The 21,619-nt window shown below is 43.2% G+C and overlaps 1 protein-coding gene across 1 annotated transcript in view; it reads left to right on the top strand.

Annotated features, from left to right (window-relative positions):
- Positions 1 to 21,619, top strand: part of LOC127006092 (semaphorin-2A-like) — a 60,049-nt gene that overhangs the window by 19,148 nt on the left and 19,282 nt on the right. The window contains exons 2-7 of the mRNA XM_050875598.1: positions 6,284 to 6,335; positions 7,963 to 8,025; positions 8,328 to 8,432; positions 9,795 to 10,065; positions 14,610 to 14,840; positions 18,673 to 18,909. Of these exons, the coding sequence (XP_050731555.1) occupies positions 6,284 to 6,335; positions 7,963 to 8,025; positions 8,328 to 8,432; positions 9,795 to 10,065; positions 14,610 to 14,840; positions 18,673 to 18,909 (959 nt within the window). The remainder of the gene's footprint in view (positions 1 to 6,283; positions 6,336 to 7,962; positions 8,026 to 8,327; positions 8,433 to 9,794; positions 10,066 to 14,609; positions 14,841 to 18,672; positions 18,910 to 21,619) is intronic.

Here is a 21,619-nt window from a genome sequence, read left to right as displayed (position 1 = left end):
GAAGAGAACCACCGAAAAGGCTGAACCTACCACCCGCTGAGAATATGAGGCAGAGAAGGAGGGGACGAAGAATGAGCCATCTGGGGGGGTGTAGCAGGAGTAAGGAGGAAGTGGAATAGGAGGAGGAGGAGGAAGAGGACCAACAGCATCAGGGTGAACAGGAGAGTAATGATAACGAACTTGGGGTCTCTGGTGACAAGAGAGAGAGAGAGAGAGAGAGAGAGAGAGAGAGAGAGAGAGAGAGAGAGAGAGAGAGAGAGAGAAGACATAAAGGAAGAAAGGGAAGAGTCATTTTAGAAGGGAATTGGAGTTGGTATTGCTAATCTGAGGGATGACCCCTAAAAGAGAGAGAGAGAGAGAGAGAGAGAGAGAGAGAGAGAGAGAGAGAGAGAGAGAGAGAGAGAGAGAGAGAGAGAGAGAGAGAGAGAGAGAGAGAGAGAGAGAGAGAGAGAGAGAGAGAGAGAGAGAGAGACAAAAGTTGAAGCAGGACGTGGTCAACTTAATCAAATCTTTTAACACATGAAAAAAAAATGGAGCAAAAGAGCACACATATTAGGGGTATAAGGGAAAAGACGAAAAGAACACGAGAAGAAAACCATATATCAACATCGCTAGAATGATGAAGCAAAGGAGTTCCCAGAAGCGAAAAGATTGACGCAGATTTGGTTGAAAGTGGAAACCGAGCTATTTTGAAGAAGGATGCAAGTACGTCGCGTTGGTGCCGGTCCCTTAGGTTGGTATTATAAGACTTTCGCTTCTCACATCAGCTATTACTAAAGGCCAAAGAGGGGGTCAGTCGGGTTCTAATGAGTGTTTCTTTAGGTTCACGGTGCAGAAGAAAGGTCGAACTACCACCAGGGTCATAAAACTACTCCTGGATATGCCCACAACTCCTACGAAAGCCTTGTCAAATATGTGTTCTTGGGCGGCGAAATGTCTTATAATACAGACACTTTAGACTCTCAACAAATATATAAAAAGTCCACAAAGGAGTTTAGTCGGGTTCTCGCGAGCTTTTTTTTCACGTTCCCTTTGCATATGTCGTCAAACTACACCAAACTCATAGAACTACCCTTGACAAATACCTCATACCTCAACGATAATCCTAACAAATGTAGATGTGTAAGCTCCGAAGTATTTGAGATAGGGGTATAAGGGGAAAGACGAAAAGAACACGAAAAGAAAACCATATCAACATCACTAGAATAATGAAGTAAAAGAGTTCCCAGAGGCGCAAACGCATTGACAGAGAGGAGGGAGAGAGGGAGGAAGAGGCAGGCAAGGAGAAAAGGAAAAAGGACGGTAGAAAAAAAGAACAACAGGAGATGGAGAAAAGAAGGCACACAAGGGAAGGAAAGAGGGAAAGAAAAAATGTCAGGAAAGAAACGAGAAGGAAGTAAGGCAGGAAGGGACGAGAGGAGGAAAATAAGGGAATAAGAAGGGGAAAAAGGGAATTGAAACAGTGGGCATGATGATAATAATAATAATGATACTACTAATATTAATACAGTACTAGTAATGATAATAATAATACTCATAATAACAGCAAAACAACATCAATAATAATAATAATAATAATAGTGATAATAATAATAATAATAATAATAATAATAATAATAATAATAATAATAGTAATAATAATAATAATAATAATAATAATAATAATAATAATAATAATAATAATAATAATAATGATAAAAATAAAGGAGATAGAGAAATATTACAACATCGCAAGACTTACGGAGAGAGAGAGAGAGAGAGAGAGAGATGCTGGGGGGGGGACAAGAGTTCGTGAGGTGGATTTTGATACCAAGTCAGTGTTGTGTGGGCTCTTGGAAAGGAACCGAGCACCTGTTTCATAGGTGGTGGCCACGCGATGGTGTGTGGCTGGTAACACTGCCTCCACCCCGCATCCCATACTAAGAGGGTAGTAAGGAAGTAAGTTAGGGTGGAAAGGAGGCAATGGCAGAAATGTAGGGAGGAAGAAAGGAAATATGTAGATAGATGAAAAGAAAGTATAAAAAAAGAAAGGAGGAATGTAAGGAAGTGACGAAGGAAGAAAGGACAGTCTGGTATTAAATTTTAATTATCTATATATAAAGAAGCGACATGAACGGTATCAAGGTTAAGTTTGGAGGGAAAGGGAGAAAAATGAAAGGAAGTATAACACACACACACACACACACACACACACACACACACACACACACACACACACACACACACACACACACACACACACACACACACACACACAGACTTTAGTGCATAAACAAGCTCTCTCTTCCTATCCCTGAGAGTAATGATGTAGCCTCCAGGACTTCCAAAGGCGCGACGTCCTTCCCTCTCTGCCTCCCTTTAATCAACTAATGCATAGCGGGAGTGCACCAACTTTTATGCGCCGGGATCCGGACTAACTGATGACTGATGACTCCTTGCAAATGTGGATCAGATGCCAGGCAGAGTTAACTAATGTATCAATCATGTTTGTCTCATCCTGTGCTCGTCCTCGTCGTCGTCGTCCTCCTCCTCCTCCTCCTCCTCCTCCTCCTCCTCCTATTTCTCTTTCACTTTTAGTCCAAAACGAAAGGAATGAAAGCTACCAATCTTCAACACACACACACACACACACACACACACACACACACACACACACACACACACACACACACACACACATATCCCCCTTCTCTTTGTGTACTTGTTCTCGTTAGCGAAATTTACTTAAATGTATTTATAAAATGTAAATTTTCAGCCTGACGGCTGCCGTATACTTGAATAAACCGTATATTATTATTATTATTATTACACTGAATCGTAAACTATGGCATATTTGGCGAATAGGCTGAGTTTGAGCCGCTAACGCGTTGAGAAGAAGGAAGAAACTTGCTGGGATGGTGAGGAACGAGAAGGTATAATTCTGGAAGCTGTTGTGGGTGGAGCGAAGGAGGAGGAGGAGGAGGAGGAGGAAGATGATGATGAAGATGAAGAAGAAGAAGAACTGGTACAAAAAATAAAGAGAGTGGACCAAGAACACGACCTTCAGGGAGACCAGACTTGACTTCAGTACTCAATGGGAGCCCGTCGCTTCGCCCATCCTGAGCTGGGGCAGCTTCTGGGTCACGTGCCACATGCTCGTATAGCCGGGGTTGGCGTTCACGGACTCTGGAGGCAGTTGGCCTCAAATCAGTCTCACGGAGTGATCGGTGGTTGAAACAGTCATTACAGCGATATCCCATGATTCTACGTAAACTCTTATTACCAAAGGCATCAGTCCGCTTCTAAAAGTCGTTATTCACTGTCCATGTTTCACAGACAGGGAGCAAAAGCGTCTTGAAAGATCCGGATCTTCGTTCTTTGCACTGGTATCGACAACACCATATAGTCGTGGTGAGCGAGTCCATAAAACCGTCCGCCGTAAGACTTCTTGACGGGACCCGCCATTGCTCTAAACTACGCTACCAAGGTATATGAAAATTTACAAGATATCAGTGTCCTCGCCACCTGCATTAACAGATTGTACTGTTTTATTTATTTATCCATCTATCGATCTCTATCTATATCTATATCTATATATATATATATATATATATATATATATATATATATATATATATATATATATATATATATATATATATATATATATATTAAGCCTCTAAACACCTTAGTCTTGGCCCGGGAGACCTGCTGGAGTCTAAAGAGCTTTGTCTCTTCGTGTAGTGCCTCGAGAGCCATCACCAGAACCTCCAGTGACTCCACCAGAACTACTGCTCATCTGCAAAGACAAAGTCATTGGCCTTGATATTGCCAACAGATGCTTCACAAAGACTCTGTTCTGGTACTCTGCCTACCCAGTCCATACAAGTGTTGAAAAGCGATGGAGCAATTATACAGTCCATAGTTATAACCACATTCAGGGGAAAGAAGCTGGACACCCTCAGTCACACACTCGTACTTCACAGCACTCAGATTCTGAGTAGCTACAGGCAAGTCAACAGACCAACGGTCCTTGCAGGCGCCCATTGAATTAAACGCCTTCTTGAGATCCACATAAGCTGCAAGTTACCCCCTGTTGAAACTCACGTAAACACTTCACCAGCACTCGAAGTGCTAGGATACGGTCATTTGTCGACTTACCAGGCGTCAATCTGGACTGTTCAGGTCCGCAGAGCTTCAACAGCTGATTGCGAACCCACATCAGCCATAGATGGATAAGCACTGTGCCTGGCACACTGAGGAGCGTAATACCACTGTGATTGTTGCAGTATTAGTGGTTCTCTTTCCCTTTCAAGATAGGAACTTCAGTAAAGCTAATGAAATATCTATCAATGGCAACGCCCTTGTGCCTGTCAGATAAAGAAAAAACAGACAAGTTATTGTAAGATGAGCCATTTATACCTACTGACAAAAGTATAAAAAGTAATGCTTTATGGTTAACTAAAAGAAATGCAGAGAATAAATCAAGAGAAACAACCCTAGTCTCCGAGCCATCATCTAGAGAAGCTTGAAGCAGCTTCACAAACTTCAAGAGTGCATTACAGGTACCCAATTTCATCTTAAAACCAAAATGAACATCTGGTAACAAGCTATTAAAATTCAAGAAACAGTAGTCGCTCACAAACTTTTTTTGGTAGGACTAGTCACTAGCGTAATGGATATTGGCCTGCACTCTTTGGGTGAGTTGATAGCTGAAGATCCTTTACAGATTGGTGTAACATTTGCTGTACGCCAGCAAGCAAGAATTTTTTTTTAATTAAAAGAGAAAAATAACTGCTAACATAAGGGATAAAAGTTTGGCAACATTTAAAAAAAAGTGAAAAAAAACAAGGATTTATGCCATCATAGGAGTAGTGGTCAAGCAACAACTTATGAAGCTCCGGAGACTTAAATATAAATGATGTTAGGGAAGGTTTAGGAAAACAAGAATGAAGTAGACCAACCTCCTCATTATTCTATCTGCTTGAAAAAAAAGTTTGAAAATTCTGCTCTCTCTGAAGGATAAGAGGCAAAGGTCCCATCTGGTTTACTGATGGGGGAAAGTTCTGCGTCATGAATGTCATGAAGTCCACCATTTACGAGCTCGTGATGTACCAACGATGATATCTTTCAAGTGATTAGTATAATTCCTCTTCACAGCCCTATGAACGTCCTCCACAGTTCTACGAGCATGGAAGTAGTTATCCCAACTAACACCTGAATGCGTGAAGGACCAGAACTGGGAGGTAGTTTGTTTATTTCTTAAATATTGCAATTCAGTTGAATTTATTCATTCCGGTACAGAGCACTTATTAAAGCTAGTACTGATACCACCCTTGGTTCCTTTGATTGAAGTTTCTTAAACATTGGAGTTTACTTGAATTTATTCATGCCAAATGTCTTGTCACGGAAGATTTACATGAAGTTCGAGTTGATTGGGACCTCGTTAGTAACGAGATTTCATCTATTGTTCCTCCAAATAAAGATGAAATATCTGTACCAAGTAACTCGAGATTCATGTAAACCTTATGTGAGAAGACATTTGGCATAATTAATTCAACTGAACTGCAATATTTAAGAATAATCAGAAAAACCAATGTTGGTATCAACGCTAGTTTTAATAAGTCCAGGAAGTTTAGTAAATGAGAGATTTAGGCTGTTTCGTAAAGTATGGGTTGGAAAACTAATAAGTTGTTCATCACCAACTAGACAAAATATAGCACGCATCCTTCCTTTTTCCTTTCTCCTCCATTTGAAAAACAATTCAAGCAAAGCGATCCAATACCGACATCGGCAGGAGTTATTTCTCGAATAGAGTTGTTCGCCACTGGAACAGCCTTCCTGCAGAAGTAGTTAGCGCAGAGACAATCAACTCCTTCAAGAAACGCATTAATCGACACTTTGCTGCCTCGTGAGAGAACTGAATGTATCCAAGAGTAGATACACAAGTGTTTTAATCCTTCTCGCAAGCCACTCCTGCATGTGGCTGACGGATTGATTAAATCACTGAAAGCAGGCAGCCTTGTAATGACCCATCAGGCTTTCTGCTGCCTGCTAGTCCATGTTTCCATGTTTTCCTCCTCCCTTTCCTCTCTTTATATTTTTTTTTATTAATGTCTTCGTTCCCCCCTCCTCTTTCCTCCTCCTCCTCCTCCTCTATTTTTGCTCACTCCTGTCTTCCCTATCTCTCGATCTCCTTAGTCAACTATTTTTCTGAGCCTCCAGCAGTACAAATGGCCAAGAGCAAATAAAGATGAGAACAAAGTAAACCCTGTTTCTAACCGCGTTCTTTTTTTCTTTCCAGGGATAAGGTGTTGAGAGTGAACATGAACAACGTGACGCAGACCAACTGTGAGGTAAGTGACGGGGACGGGAGGAATTTGAAGGGATTAGAGTATTTAGGGCAAATAAGGGGCCAAAAATCATATTGGAGAATGTTGGCAAAGGCTATATCTTAGTGGTAGTTGCTGAGAGACTTAATCTTATTGGTGAATACTGGATAAAGACAGATCAAATCGATGGATGCTGAGAAAAGCTAAATCTTAAATATTATTGGTGGATGCCTCTGAAATATTAAAACTATATACCGGGGATGGTGCAAAATGCTAATTTCTATTGATGAATGTTGTTAAGGCTGAATCATATTAGCAGATGCTGAGAAAGGCTAAATTTTATTGGCGGATAGTGAAAGGTAGGGAAAGGATGGATAGGTTAAATGTATTGTGGATGCTGGGAGAGATTAAATTGTATTAGTGGTTGCTGGAAAATGAAAGTAATTGCATGCGCGAATAGTAGAGGCTGATCTATATGGATGAGGAGAGCAGCGTCCTCAACCTCCCCAAGCTGCTTCTCTTTTTTTCTCTCCGTCTTATTAATGCTTCTTTCTTTATGAGTGTCCAGAGGATTTATCCTCTCAGGGGTCCTGTGTCCCTGGCACCCTGCCCACGGCTAACAATCAGTCCAGCACCTAATTTTGGTTGGTTGGGGAGAGGCTTGCAACCTCTCCCCGTAAAACTGAGCATATTTACCCCTAAAACAAACGAAGAAGTAGAAGTTTGGGTTACGGCGTGAGCCTCCAGTCTGATCTAATTCTGCTGGGGTGCCTGACCAAGCGGCAAGATGGTTTGGGTGAACCCGCCGTCTTTGACGATTGCCCGGCAAAGCCTACGGGACCCCTTCATCTCGAAGGGGGTGGCCGGAGTGCTGCAGAAGCGATGCCCGCCAGCAGAACTGGGCAGAACTGTAGGCACAGTTAAGGATATTGATACATCCTTGTAAGCACTCGTTAGAGGACCCTCCAGAACTTCAAAGTTTCCTGGGTATTTATTTGTTTTATTGCCACTTCCAAATTTTGGTGTTACTTTTCTCCCATTTGATAGTTTTTTTTTTTTTTTTTTTTTTTTTGGGGGGGGGGGTCATTTGAGCCTTTTGGTGGCATTATTTATTGTGCAAAAGATTATTAACCACAATATGACCATGTCAGTCTTGACTTCCCACACATCAATTCTACGGTTACTATGCCGCGCACAGGCATGGTACGTTAGATATACAGTAAAATCCGGACTATCCAGCCACCGAGTATTTGGAAACCCCAAGTATCCATGTGGCTCCCCCCCCTCCCCCAATGACTGTCATCCGTGGTGGACCGCCCCCCGCCCCACTCCACAGTAGTACGCCCCTGCATTTTGGTGATTGCTGGATAAAAATGTCATATTGGTGGATGCAGGGTGACACTAGATCATACTGTTAGATGCAATGAGAAATTGAATCATTTTTTGGGTTGCTGGGCAATATGAACATGTATTTTTAAATGCTAGGCCATAAACAGTTGCTGGGAAATGCTAAATCGTTTAGGCGGTTGCTGAGCTGTCGTGAGCTGATCTTCATCAAATTAGCATGAACAGAGCTTCGAACATTCATGTATTGTTTATTGACTGTATGCAAGATTTGTTTTATTAACTGATGTGTTCTTCCTCTTTACAGACTGACACGATGACCCTTGAGCCTACGAGGGTATCCAGCTGCCTTTCCCGCGGCAAGTCCGAGGTGAGAGAGAGAGAGAGAGAGAGAGAGAGAGAGAGAGAGAGAGAGAGAGAGAGAGAGAGAGAGAGAGAGAGAGAGAGAGAGAGAGAGAGAGAGAGAGAGAGAGAGAGAGAGAGTGAGTCAGACTCGGAAATACTTTCTTTTGGAGGGAGGGGGAGAGGATCGCAAGTCTTTCAGAGTGATTAGGAGGGGTAATAGGTCAAAAATTTTGCTAACCTCTGTCATAAGGGACTATAAGGCAGTCAAGCTAACAAAAATTTACGTCTGAGCCACATCACACACTTACCCTGCCCTTTCTTCCACAGCACTACGACTGCCGCAACCACATCCGCGTCATCCAGCCCATGTCTAACAATCGCCTCTACATCTGCGGCACCAACGCCCACAACCCGAAAGACTGGATCATATACGTGAGTAGCAGTAATAGTAGTAGTAGCAGGCTTCTGTCACACATTCACGATCATGACTCCCGTTACGATCATCCTGGCCGCGTGACCTTAGGTGTGGTGATGGGTGTTGCAAAGGAGTTATGCCAGGTATTAAGACGATATATCGATGAATGCAGACGGTGTTCCGACCGTCATATACAGGCAGCAATGGTCTCCCGACATTATGGCCAAGATTGTTGACGTGGTCTGAACTCTTAACTGACACCAACCAGAAGAGGACGGCCGTAAAACCATATGGAGGTGATAACGACGTTAGTAGGACGTTATTAGGATAGTTGGCAATCATCTTGAGACCTCCTCATCTGTGTCCAGATGAAAGTTGAAAGGGGGGTGCCCACCATGAACCTTACTTTGTCCAGTTCTACAGGAGGGTCAACACCAACCACAGGGCCTGCATGATGGAGGATAAAGCCGTGGTTACCTACCTCCCCTACCGCCAGCACATTGATTTGCAACACACCCAGAGTTAACCTGACTGTTGATAAAGCTACGGCGATGGAAGAAGCAAAGAAATGCACGTTGGGTGTGGGTCAAGCCTTACCGGAAAAGGAGACCAATGCTTGGCCATTATAACTATCTGATGTGGGAATTTTTGGCTAAAGATCCAGACCTGTACAGAAGCTTTTCCCGGGTTACCAACAACCTGTTCGATGAGCGAGTATACAAGGTGTTGGCCCCCACATAAAAATCAACAAACATTCTGGTTATATAGTACCCCGACGCTCGCCACGTCATCCCCCCTCCACACAGATGATCGGCGCGACGCCGTTGCCACATCTGCATGCGATCGGTTGGGTGACGACACTGCCCGACGCAGTTACGTCCATCGTAAGTAGATCCTCTTAAATCCCGACCATTGCCAACGTCAAAACGACGTTGTTGAGAGGTTGCTGAGATGGACATCCGGCTGTTGTGGTTTATTATCGACGGATGATAGCCGTCGAAGAGGGCTCCGATTGTTTTTGAAATTTCCAAAACATTCGGCGCGTGGTCTGACGCGCCGAGACGATCGGTGAGATATGGTGGTGTCGCAAATGATCACCGGAATTACTTGAAGATGGGCGGGAAGAGGCATGGCGACTACCGTGGATGGCGACACTTTCTAACGTCGGGATGCGATGCGTCTGGAGTGCATGATCGTGAATGTGTGACCCCAGCCGTAGTAGTAGTAGTAGTGGTAGATGTAAATGTAACAGTTGTAGTAGTAGTAGTTGTAGTAGATGTAAAAGTAACAGCTGTAGTAGTAGTAGTAGTTGCAACAGCAGCAGTAGACGCAGCAGCAGCATTAATAATTCATTACTTACACACGTCCTGCCCCCACAGAGCAACCTGACACACTTGGCCCGCCGCGAACACGTCCCGGGCATCGGTAACGGCGTGGCACGGTGTCCCTTCGACCCGTCAGACAACAGCACAGCTGTGTGGGTGGAGCGCGGCAACCCAGGGGGACTTCCTGGACTATACTCGGGGACGGTGGCCGAGTTCACCAAGGCAGACACTGTGATCTTCCGGGCAGATCTCTTCAACTACACGACCAAGAGGCGCGAGTACCCCTTCAAGAGAACCATCAAATATGACTCAAAATGGCTAGACAGTGAGTAGCGAATCGCAGCATTTAACCATTTAGTAGTGGGAACTCGTGACCCACGGTTTCCGTTTCTGTTACTAATAAACCAGAATGAGTACTTTTGGCAGCCTCAAGTTCGCTTGGTGTTCTTATTACAAGTTGTTGTTGTTGTTGTTTTAGTGTCATATTAAGAGTAAATTTGTGGATATGAATCAAGACCTCCAAAAATATAGCCTAACACTGCGGAATAGCCTTAAGGTGGCGTCACACTGGACCAAATCTGGCGAGCACGAGCTTTTGCTGGCAGCTTTTGCTGGCAGCTTTTGCTGGAGGGATGGCTTGCTCCCGAGCTTTTGCTCCTGCGTTTAGCTCGCCGCTTGGACGGGGAGCAGCTCGGCGAGCCGCAAGCAGGCAGTCAAATGAGCTCTTTGGTGCACCGATATGTGAATAATATATATTACCTAGTGTATTGAATCCGTATACCCATGATATTAGAAAACTTATTCACATACTCCTTTTATGTTTGACGGTGTTTGTAATATTTTATAAGGTTGAGAAAAGTAGTGTTGGATTTTATTTTGATTTTTAAGACCAAGACCAAGACCGCGCAGGCCAGCTGATATAAACACTCGCCATGGCCACCTCTCCTCGTTCAAAAGTTCACTTGTCCTCCTTCATTGTACACTCTTTGATAGCAAGAGTTATGGGACCACAGCCATCCAGATTTCTGTAAGTCTACGCTGAAGAAAGTTATGATGTTATGATGTTGTACACATCATGGGTCTCCCTCGCTTCTCTTCAGCCATGACCGAACCCAGACTCGTCTTTTCTTCTTCTGAGCTCGTTGAGTAACGGCAAGTAATGCCGTCACAGCTGCACACTTAGCCGTAATTCGAAGCGTAGGTGTAGTAGGCGCCATGGTTGAGGCTTTGTTTACAATGTTGCTCGCCGCTCGCCCCTCGTCGCTCGTCAGTGTGACGACAACAGTGACTTGCTCGCGAGCAAAAGCTGCCAGCAAGAGCTCGTGCTCGCCAGATTTGGGTCCAGTGTGACGCCAGCATTAAATACATATCAGTTTAATTAAACGCATCCTACTGTACGTACAATGCCGGAAAAATAGCTTCAACTACAGGAGTGAAACAGAAAGTAGCTTGGTTCCTAAATCTGGTGCATTTTGTTCTAATATTAAGCTTCACATGTTGAATCGGGTATGGTTTATGGAAATGTGGCAACTCCGCTTGGGAGTGGTGTTTAACCCTGATTGGAGGATCTTACATTGCAAGAATAGGCTTTAACTTCTAAATTTTCACTCTTAAGGGGACCCTTTCTTTTCCGAACATCGGATTTCCCGGATAAAATCCGGGATCAAGTTGCCTAATTGTCGGACACACGCCTGGTCAGGTTTGGGAATTGAAATAGAATCCAGGTAAAAAAAATCTGTGGTTCGGCTAAGTCTGGTAGTTGCAGGCTAAGTCAGGTAGTTGTCACTGACCTGCCATCTGGTGGCCGTGGTGGAACTACCAAAATAAATTTGCATGCGGCGTACGTCCAAGTGATTTTCTTACTAGTTTTTTTGCTATTATTTTGAAATCACATATTTTTTCTCATAGCTACGGTATAGAGACACTTGACTAATAGTAGTATTTAAGAAACGGGGAAATGCGAGAAATAGGGAATTTAAATATAGTTTTTCCCACATAAACAATATAGTGAATATATTATTAGCTATAAGATTCTAAAGATGTATGTGTTATGATTTAAATTAGAAATATGAAATAAGTAGGCTATAATACTTGCTGCCGGCAGCGTACGATATGTTTAGCAGCAGTGTAAACAACCTCCCGCGCTCTGATTGGAGGAACAGAGGAATGCATCGTGTTGAGGCAGTGGCGTGCCAGGCGGAGAGATGTTGAGTAGCAAAATTTTCAACACTATCTTCCACCACTACTTTTAAGATTTTGAGAGCATGACGCCATCCCAGACTTGTTTGACCTCTTTTTCTTGCATGACGGAAATATTTACCCAAGATGCCCCACTTATGCATTCCTATGAACCACGGGATAGAGGGTGCACACCTGACATTAAACACTTAGCGTATGACACGTGAGACCAACACTTGAATATTCGTTCACGGTGTGGGATCCTTACACACACAGAAACATTGATAGGTTAGAAAAAATCAACATCAAGGCGGCTAGGTTCATGACAAACAATTACACTCGAACGCCTGGCATCACAACACGGATCAAACAACAGATAAACATGGAACTTCTTCACATCGCAGACAAGCACACAGACTTACACTTATGTACAAGCTCACAAACACTCACATTGGCATTGATCCACATACATACTTCACAACGCAAACAGCCAACGTATTCGTAACATACACATCCATAAATACCAAACATATCACACTAACACTGACGCATACAAGCACTCATACCATGCGTGACTGGAACAGCCTCCCTCAACAGATTTTAGACTGTGGTACAATAGACTCATTCAGAAAACAAATACACACTCACTTGTCACCACAACACACCAACACTAACAATTACACTTGATTCACTTCCCTCCCCTGCACACTCGGCTTCCCCGCCCCACCACCATCAACAAATATGCGTATTACGCATCTGATAGATGCCCTGCGCATTATTATCCAGATCCAGATATCGATGGATGCTCTTATTTTGCCAACAGTGTTCATTGCATCATAAATAATGTACAGCACTCAGACTTTTTGGTGTAACCATGATAGTGACCATTACAACTCTGATGTTTTGCTTGTTTGGCACAGAAAAATGTCAATTAAGCCTCGCTGGACCTCAGCTGGCCGCAGACTTGGCTCTGGCAGAGGCTCCAGCAGGGCCACCAGATGGCAGGTCCAGCTCAGTGAAGGGCCCAGTAGTCTGGCCATGCAACAGATTTCTTCCCCCGATCATTGTCTACAACTCGCTACTTGCCGCTACTGGCAGGTATTTTCAGAGTTGCAAGCCAGCGGGTCTCATTACCGATTACATATTTTTTCAATTATCGTAAATTACCCGTCTTTCTCTAGGACTTGTAACAATTTCACTTCACTACAGTAAGTGATACTATTGTTGATAAAAGTGTAGCTGACCATTCTCGCTATTTTATTTATTGGTAAACGAGAGAAAATAAAATTCCATGCGGAACCCTATCCTCATTAAAAATCGTTCTTGCTTGAAAGCCCTGCGAAATCAAGCAGAAATGGCTTGTAAAAAAATCTGTTTACATTACACTATTTGCTGAGTACAGGTAACTCTCGATTTACGCGAGTTTGGTTTACGCGTTTTTTAAATAACGCGGGGTCCAAATTCCAAATAAATGTTTAATTTAGGCGTTTTTTTCACTTTTACGCGATATTTTATGGAGTGGCCACCAGATGTCTCACGCAACTGGACTCACACGGCCACACAGCTGAGCTCAGTTCTTCCCGCGCGCCACTTGAACAATAATACAGTACCTACGCTGCCACGCTACTCAACAATAGGGGTGGGCAGGTACCGGTACCAGTACCGGCACTAACGGTACCAGCAATACGGTACAGTACTGGTACCAGACTGCTCGGTACCGGTACCAATACTAGCCAGCCCCTCATGGTGTCCCTCATTTCTTCCTCACACGAGAGGCTGAGAATGAGTGCCCGAGTGGATATCTCGGTTCTGGTGACACGCGGCATGCAGCTGTTTGTTGTGTGGGTGTGGTTGTGTGGTTTGTAAATAATGCAAATGGCGGCCGGGCTGGGATTGCGTGAAATAACTCCTCGTACAAGACTCATGATGCACAGTTTCTGATAATATCATATTCACCCCATTATTCTCACTAATATTAATAATTAATAATGAACACATGAACAATTTTTTCCAATATGATTTTTTATGTAGCTTGTACTGCTCCTTAGTCATACAATCTTAAGCCACCTGTGACATCAAGATCAAGATCATACAAATGGCGCCCGACGGAAAAACGGGATAACAGCAAGGCATGGACGATCTTCCACCGATTTAGTCTTTGTATAGTAGTTATTAGATCGCCCTGTATTCTATGGTAACATATTATAGGACAGCTACGGACTATGAAGGATTATAAACAATAATAAAGGTAAGTTTGCTGTTGTTATTAGATAAGACGAAAAACAGACCCTTAAAAACATCCCAAAGAAGAAAAAAATCATTAAAAATTTGTACATTCAGCGTATAACGCGCAGGGCTAAACTTTCAGGCATTTTTTATGTGAAAAAATGCGCGCTATACGCCGAAAATTACGGTATTTATTTTTCGACAGAAACCTACCTCTTGTTTGATTTACATTGTTTTTGAATTACGCGACCTCGTCAAGAACGCAACAATCGCGTAAATCGAGAGTTACCTGTACCTGCTGAAGGGAAACATTTACCCGGACTGTAGCGTACGATTTCCGATTCCTGGACAGATGCTCCTCCTATTAATCTGGGAAATCAAGGGTTGAGTGTATTAATATTACCATTGTTATTATTATTACTTACGTATACTTACACTACTTACTTATGTATTTTTTCCCCGCAGAGCCCAACTTCGTGGGTTCATATGAGGTCGGCGAGTACGTGATGTTCTTCTTCCGAGAGACGGCTGTCGAGTACATCAACTGCGGCAAGAATGTGTACTCCCGCGTGGCCCGGGTGTGCAAGAAGGACACCGGCGGCAAGAACATCCTCACGCAAAACTGGGCAACCTACCTCAAGGCGCGGCTCAACTGCTCCATTCCCGGAGAATTTCCTTTCTACTTCAATGAAATACGTAAGTTTGTTTTTTTTTTTTTTTTTTTTTTTTTTTTTACAGTAGAGGAAACTGTTCAAGTAGCAGTTTGAGTAGCGGGCTTTTTTTTTATTATTGTTTCGTTTTTCTGTGCCCTTGAGCTGTCTCCTTTGTTGGAAAAAAAAAGGGCAAAAAAAGGAAACACTAATGTAAAAAAAAAAGCCCGTTACTCACTGCTCCTACGTACAAAAGAGTCAAGAGGAGTGGCCGAAAGATAGGTCAATTTCGGGAGGAGAGGTGTCCTGATACCCTCCTCTTGAAAGTGTTTCGAGTGTTTTTATTATTACTACAAAGGAGGCAGCTCAAGGGCAAAACAAACACTAACATCACCCCCAGTACATTACTCTCTCCCTCACATGCTATCTACGTGCTACTTGAAATTATGTATCAAATAATCTTTATACATTAGATAAGATTTTGCAGCACTATGGCCAGGGAACTCCCCGAGCTTGTTAGTCCAAACTGATTTCATAGCTGAGCCACACTACGGTCATAGGCGGATCCAGGGGGGGGCCACGGGGCCATGGCCCCCCCCAAACGCTCTGAGAGTATGTTTTGGCCCCCCCCAAAGAAATTCGTTACAGATACTGTCAGCCTCCCTCAATCATATACATATCATGTAGAACTTGATAGTCGATACTGCATCGCTCTACTACATAAAACAAAATCCAATTCTATGGCCTCAATGCACAAGCGATTTGGAATTAAGCGCTGAGAAGGAAGGCCTCTTCGGCCTGAAAAGCACAATGCAATCCGATGTGACTTAATTCCATGTGTACAGTCCGTCGTCGATGAACAGTTGGCCCCCCCCAAAACTCAAGGCTGGATCCGCCCTTGACTACGGTTAAGCAGAGGATGGGGGAAGATTCTATAAATGAGTCAGACTTATTCAGAGAAGCAAATCAAGTGTAGCAGTAATGTCATTATATGTACCATAGTTTTCAGTGTACATATAAGGCGCACCTTTGTCTAGGAAGCATGTCTGTTTCCAAGGCTATCTGCAAGGAAAATTTTTTGGAGCTTTTATTTATTTGCTCGATACAAGCATAAACTTTTGTTATTATTCTTAGTATACTACGTGATAAATATAATCAGGTAAACTCAGTTATTAAAATCAATTCAGCCAGGGCCCTTATGAATATTTGAAAATTCTCTCAATCTTGAAGGAAATTATATGATTTCCAGATGCAGATTGAAAAAGTCATTTGTAGTCTTGCACCCGCCTTGTTACAGCCCCAGCCAGCACCATACAGCCTTGCTTCCCCAATAACACCCACCTTCTCACTGCCACCACCCAGGATTATGCCGCCTCTTTTCTCTGACAACACACTCCTGTTTCCATGCCTTTTTTCTCCTTTTTCCTAACATTTGCAACCTCCTCTCCTATCTCTCCTATAAGTATGTAACTGTTAGTAGAATCTCTAGTTCTCCCTGTTCACACACTCCCTTTTTCTCAACATTCCCCTCCCCCCCCCCCCTGCCTCTTTTCTTTTATTAATCATTTAATCAATAGGGGAATACTCGCGTGGGCGTGCCACCTCACCCAATTTAAAATGACAAACCCAAGGTTTCTCTGGGTAATTTTCCATGCGGGCCCCCTCCCCTTCCTAAGTACCTCATGGTAGGGTTTACTGACTTGCTCAAGCCACAAACTTTGTAGGCATCCCCAGTGAACAGAGTTGGCTTCTGGGTAGCATCCCATCCACATTGGGCATTTACAGACTGTGCAGGTAGTAGACTTTAAATCAGTCTCATGGAATAATCACTGACGACACAAAGTCTTTCCAGTGATATCCTATGATTCTTCATAGGGACTTATTACCAAAAGCACCTTCAAGTTGCTGTTCACTGTCCATGTCTCAACCCCATAGAGTAAAACAGGAAGTGCCATTAAGTACTAACTTGAAGATCCGGAACTTTGTCCATCTACACAGGTTTTGACAATGCCATACTCGTGCTGAGTTAGTGCGCAATACCCCTGCCGTTGTTTTTCACTATGCAACCAAAGTATGTGAAATTTTCCAAAATTTCAATGTCCTCACTACATGCATGAAGACTGTACTGTTTCATCTAGTAAGGCCCTAAACACCTGTGCCTTGGTCTTGGCCCTGGAGACCTGATATCCTAATGGGCTTTGCCTCGACATGCAATGTGATGAGTGTTGAGTCATTACCAGAACTTTGTGACTACACAAGAGCTACTCCATCAACATAATAAAATAAGGTCAGTGACCTTGGTATTGTAACCTCACCTCCAGCTTTTAGCAGATCCACACTGTTACAAATACCAGCTGCTCCACCCACTCCTCTTGCACCTCTGTGGTCTAATCACTCTAATGGTTAGCATGCCTGGCTACAACTCTGTGGGCCTGGGTTTGAATCCCGGCCCAGGCAGTCGGCATGCAGCTCACCCAGCAGGTCAGCCTCCCCTTCAGGCTTATAGATAAATGGGTACCTTGGGAAATCTAGGGAAGGTAAACTGGCAATATCAGACTTCACATAGGCCTGTGTCCCGGGGTAATTGGTTCTTACCTGGAGATGAGCACAACAGCCATGAGCAGCAATAGAGTATGCACCCACCTTTACCTTTACCCACCCCTCAAGCCTCAACTTTGCTACAGCCTCTCTGACCTCGTCAAGGGGGAGTGAGCTCTCATCAACGGGTGGGTCAGCATCTGCAGTTTGCAACGTAGCATGTGGAGGCTGTCCGATCAGAGAGTCAGCTCAGAGTACTCAGCCCATCCCTGTTTGACACAAGACAACCGTCTGCTGCTTGGATAGCGCCCACTGGAGAGGGAGGCTCAGAGCAGATCTTTGGGGCCCAGTAAGCAGGTTGGAGGTCATTTGCATTGAAATGGCCTTGGCCTTGTACAGGCCTACCGGCCTCTTGCAGACTCCTACGTTCTTATGTTCTTATGTACGGTCTGAGCAAGACTCATGATTTACCTCTCCTTGCCTTTCCTTAGGAGAGCTGTAGTCTTGCATGACTGAGCCTTATATTGGTCCCAATTCCCAACAAGCCTAGCTGTGCGACTTCTTGATATTATCCATTTGTTATATTTTCTTTTCAAGTGTTAATCACTGATATCACTGCACCCTTCCACTTGTTTCCCTGCCACCTTCAGCCCTACTATTTGACTTTCACAAAGTCACTATTCTGCATTCTTATTACATGGTCAAACCACAATTTTGCTGTACTGTCCCCCACACCACACTACATTTGCATTAATTTAAGTTAGATAAATTCGGATTCAATAAAGTCGGGCAAAAATTAGTATGATAAATGAGTGTTAGATGAATGCAACAGACTAGGCAGCCATGTGGTAAATACCAATACAAAAAACAGCTTCAAGAAAAGGTTTGATCAATGGTTGCCAATGTATTTGCACTTATGAATCTTTTCAAAAATCTTGAAACACACATTACCCTCCCTGACATCAACATCAACCAATTTTCAACCATACCCAGCTCTGACATTCCCCTAAAAGATACCCTGATGTTCCCTCTGAACACTCACCAGCAGAATTAAAACAGAAACAAAAACAGAAAACTATTTTGAAATGTTAAGCTATAAAAATCATTCTCCCAAGCAGTTTCCAGTAAGGCTTCGTGACCCCCAAGCCAATCCTCCATGACCCCCCAGGGGGCTGCGATCCACCTGTTGGGAACCACTGGGTTAAATAAATTCACTGCTGTAGTTGATAAATATTAGGTTTACAGGAGCTTCACTGTCGATGCCAACTGCCCTCCTGCAGGTTCATTGTGTTCTTCAATCCTTTTATTATTGTTATTAAGTCTTGAACTTCTCTCCACAGAGTCTGTTTACAAGATCCCTGGCGATGACTCGCGCTTCTATGCAGTCTTCACTACCAGTATGAATGGCCTAATGGGCTCGGCAATCTGCACCTTCAGCCTTGATGACATCCAGGACGCCTTCCTCGGCCGCTTCAAGGAACAAGCCACCTCCTCGTCTGCCTGGCTGCCTGTCCTCATCTCCAAGGTACCTGAGCCACGGCCTGGACAGTGCGTCAACGACACCCAGACTCTGCCAGGTAAGTCATCGAGTTGGCAAGTATAAGACAGTGGTCAGTGCTTTGGCTGTCAAATGAGTAATGTTTTAGTCTGTAGACAGGCATCCATTGATTTGGGGAAGTTGATGTTTCTGAGATCCCTATTACAGGACAGGTTCCTGAAACATTTTGCCTCCTCTCTGAGGCCCTACACACCGCATGGTAGCATACAGCTTATGTATGAATTGATGATATTTGTTATAAATAATGTCAAAGAGCAAAATAGTACAGTAAACCCTCAATACAACAGACTAATTTGGGGGAAACTTAGTCCGTTGATGCCGAAAGTCCGTTATAAGTGGCGGAAATTTTAAAATATGTATAATAATGCCAATATACCTAATAAATGTAGGTATATAGTTATAGTATATGGTATATAGTATAGTATATGGTAGGGATGTACCGATGTATCGGTATCGGTGGTATTGGCACATTTTAAGAGTATCGGTATCGGTATCGGCTGATTTTCTGCCAATACTACCGATGCTTCAAGGAGTTTTGTACGTCGCATGTCACTCGTTGCAAATAATTTTGTTGAACAGAAATTGGATTGGCACTCATGCATCATTCTCCTCCCAGGGCCTCATATGATAATATGCGTTTTGTTTCAGAGTACTATTTCATTGGCTTGGGAAAGAACAAATGTTCCGCTTCACTAAAATAACACACGAAATATAGGTTTGTTTGATATATTTTTTTAGGTACCCATCAAAAGATTATCAATATTCTAATCTAAGATTTAAAACAAAACAAATCAGTTATGCAATGGAGTTAACAGCTCTGGTTGGATGTTCTTGGCCATACCACAACACCATTATTGAAGCAGCAACCCATTGTGTTGCTCATAAGCACACACAAAAAGAAGTGCGTCTGAGCTAACTAACTACCAACCAGGCATGTTCTGAGAGTTTTCAAACCTGGAGACAATGAGGAAGGGGGTGCCTGTTGAGGTTATATTTTGCATTGCGGGAGAGGACCGGGTGCCAACTGCCTAAGTTACTGGAAGGATTCATAATAATTCTGACAATAAAATAGAACATGTTTACAAGGACACTTATAAGGTTTATGGGCTTTACACTAATTCAACCCCCCCCCAAAAAAAAAATTTAAAGCTCATTCCTGCGAAATGTAAGTTATGGTTGCTATATACTTATCATTTCCTTCCTCAGTTTTGATTCGATCTTCATGTATGAGGTATTAATGGGCATTCACCTGTTTGGGTTAAGACAATTAGGAGCGTGTTCATGATTTTTCAAAGTCAAATTTTTGGTTATTCATTTCATTATTATTAAGATTTTTTTTCTCAGTTATAAACAAAGTTAAGGAAAAAAGCTGACTGCTGAGACCAGCATTATACTGAGAAGTGTATATGGTTAGAAAATATAAGACATTGACCAAAAATCCTTAGAGGAGATGCAGTTATATGAAACCTCATTTTATTTTTGGCTCAAACGCAGTGGGCCTGAGATGAGTAAAACTTATGGCTTGGTCATTTTGTTTCTGTAAATAAAGCTCGAAAATTTTCCAGCAATGATCCACCGATATATTGGATTTTAGGTGGGCGTTCCCCTTGAAAGTGAGGGTTTACTTTGCTTATCACTCACTGTAAGGATGCTGATGGCTTCTTGCTTCCATGAACTGCAGTATGAGGCATGGACAATGCACTGTGAATATCCAGTGTCTGCCAATGCCATCATTAGAACATCATTCACTCAAGTCGACCGTAGGCAGCACCAGGGCCACACAACAAGAGTTTGGCCAGCTTCATCACAGGCGCCATGTTGTTGTCAAAAGAGCCGTCTGAAATTCAAATTGATGTTGCTACAATTGTGTTTGTTCTGTGTCCTAGGTATGGTCAGAGTCTCAAAGAAGTACCTAGAGCACTAAAAACACTATTGTATCAGCATTAATTTGAATTTTACTTGGCTCTTTTGGTAACAGCATGGCACCTGTGATAAAGCTGGGCAAACTCTCCTATTCTATGGCTCAGGGCAGCACCACATGCACAGGCTGATAAGAGAAGTTGGCACTTGCACCTCCCTCTCCTCCTTGCTCATTTTTTTGACTATGGGTATGAAGTGGCCGTGGCACGTGCCTCATCCAATCCAACACTGGTCCCTGCTGCCTGATGATATATGCAGCAGTCTCAGGTGAGGTGATTCAGGCCATTACACTCATAGCATCATACACTGGTGAAAGCCCTCTGATGCCACCTGACTCCTGACTCACTGGTGCCCTTGCCTTAGCTAGGATCTGACCCAAGTCTAATCCTGCTCGGAGTAGCTGATTGGTGTCCATTGGGATTCAACTCATGAACACACAAGCAAGTCTCTTGTCACTGATCCCACCAGATAATGATGATAGTCATTATAGCTCATCCAGGAAAATGTCTTGGTAGCAAACCGCTTATTCGCCATAAACGAGTCGACTGTAAATGCTGTCACAAATACCTCCTTCCCTTCTTTTACCTGTCTGCCTCTGGTAGCTGCAAGTAGACTGCAAATGCATCTCCACTAAGGCATAGAAGAATGATGCTACATTATCAACTCCTAGAATCTTGCAGACAAGTTAAAAATTTTCAAGCCATTGGACCACTGATTAATTGTCTCAGTCATCATACTCTAGGATCAATCATAGATCAAAGCAACTCTGTACATTTCCAACATCATCCCTTCATAGCTTGTAGGAATAA

The sequence above is a fragment of the Eriocheir sinensis genome, chromosome 32 (genome assembly GCF_024679095.1).
Source record: "Eriocheir sinensis breed Jianghai 21 chromosome 32, ASM2467909v1, whole genome shotgun sequence".
Taxonomy (NCBI): domain Eukaryota; kingdom Metazoa; phylum Arthropoda; class Malacostraca; order Decapoda; family Varunidae; genus Eriocheir; species Eriocheir sinensis.
The sequence above is the reverse complement of the archived record's forward strand: the minus strand, read 5'-3'. Positions and strand labels throughout refer to the sequence as shown.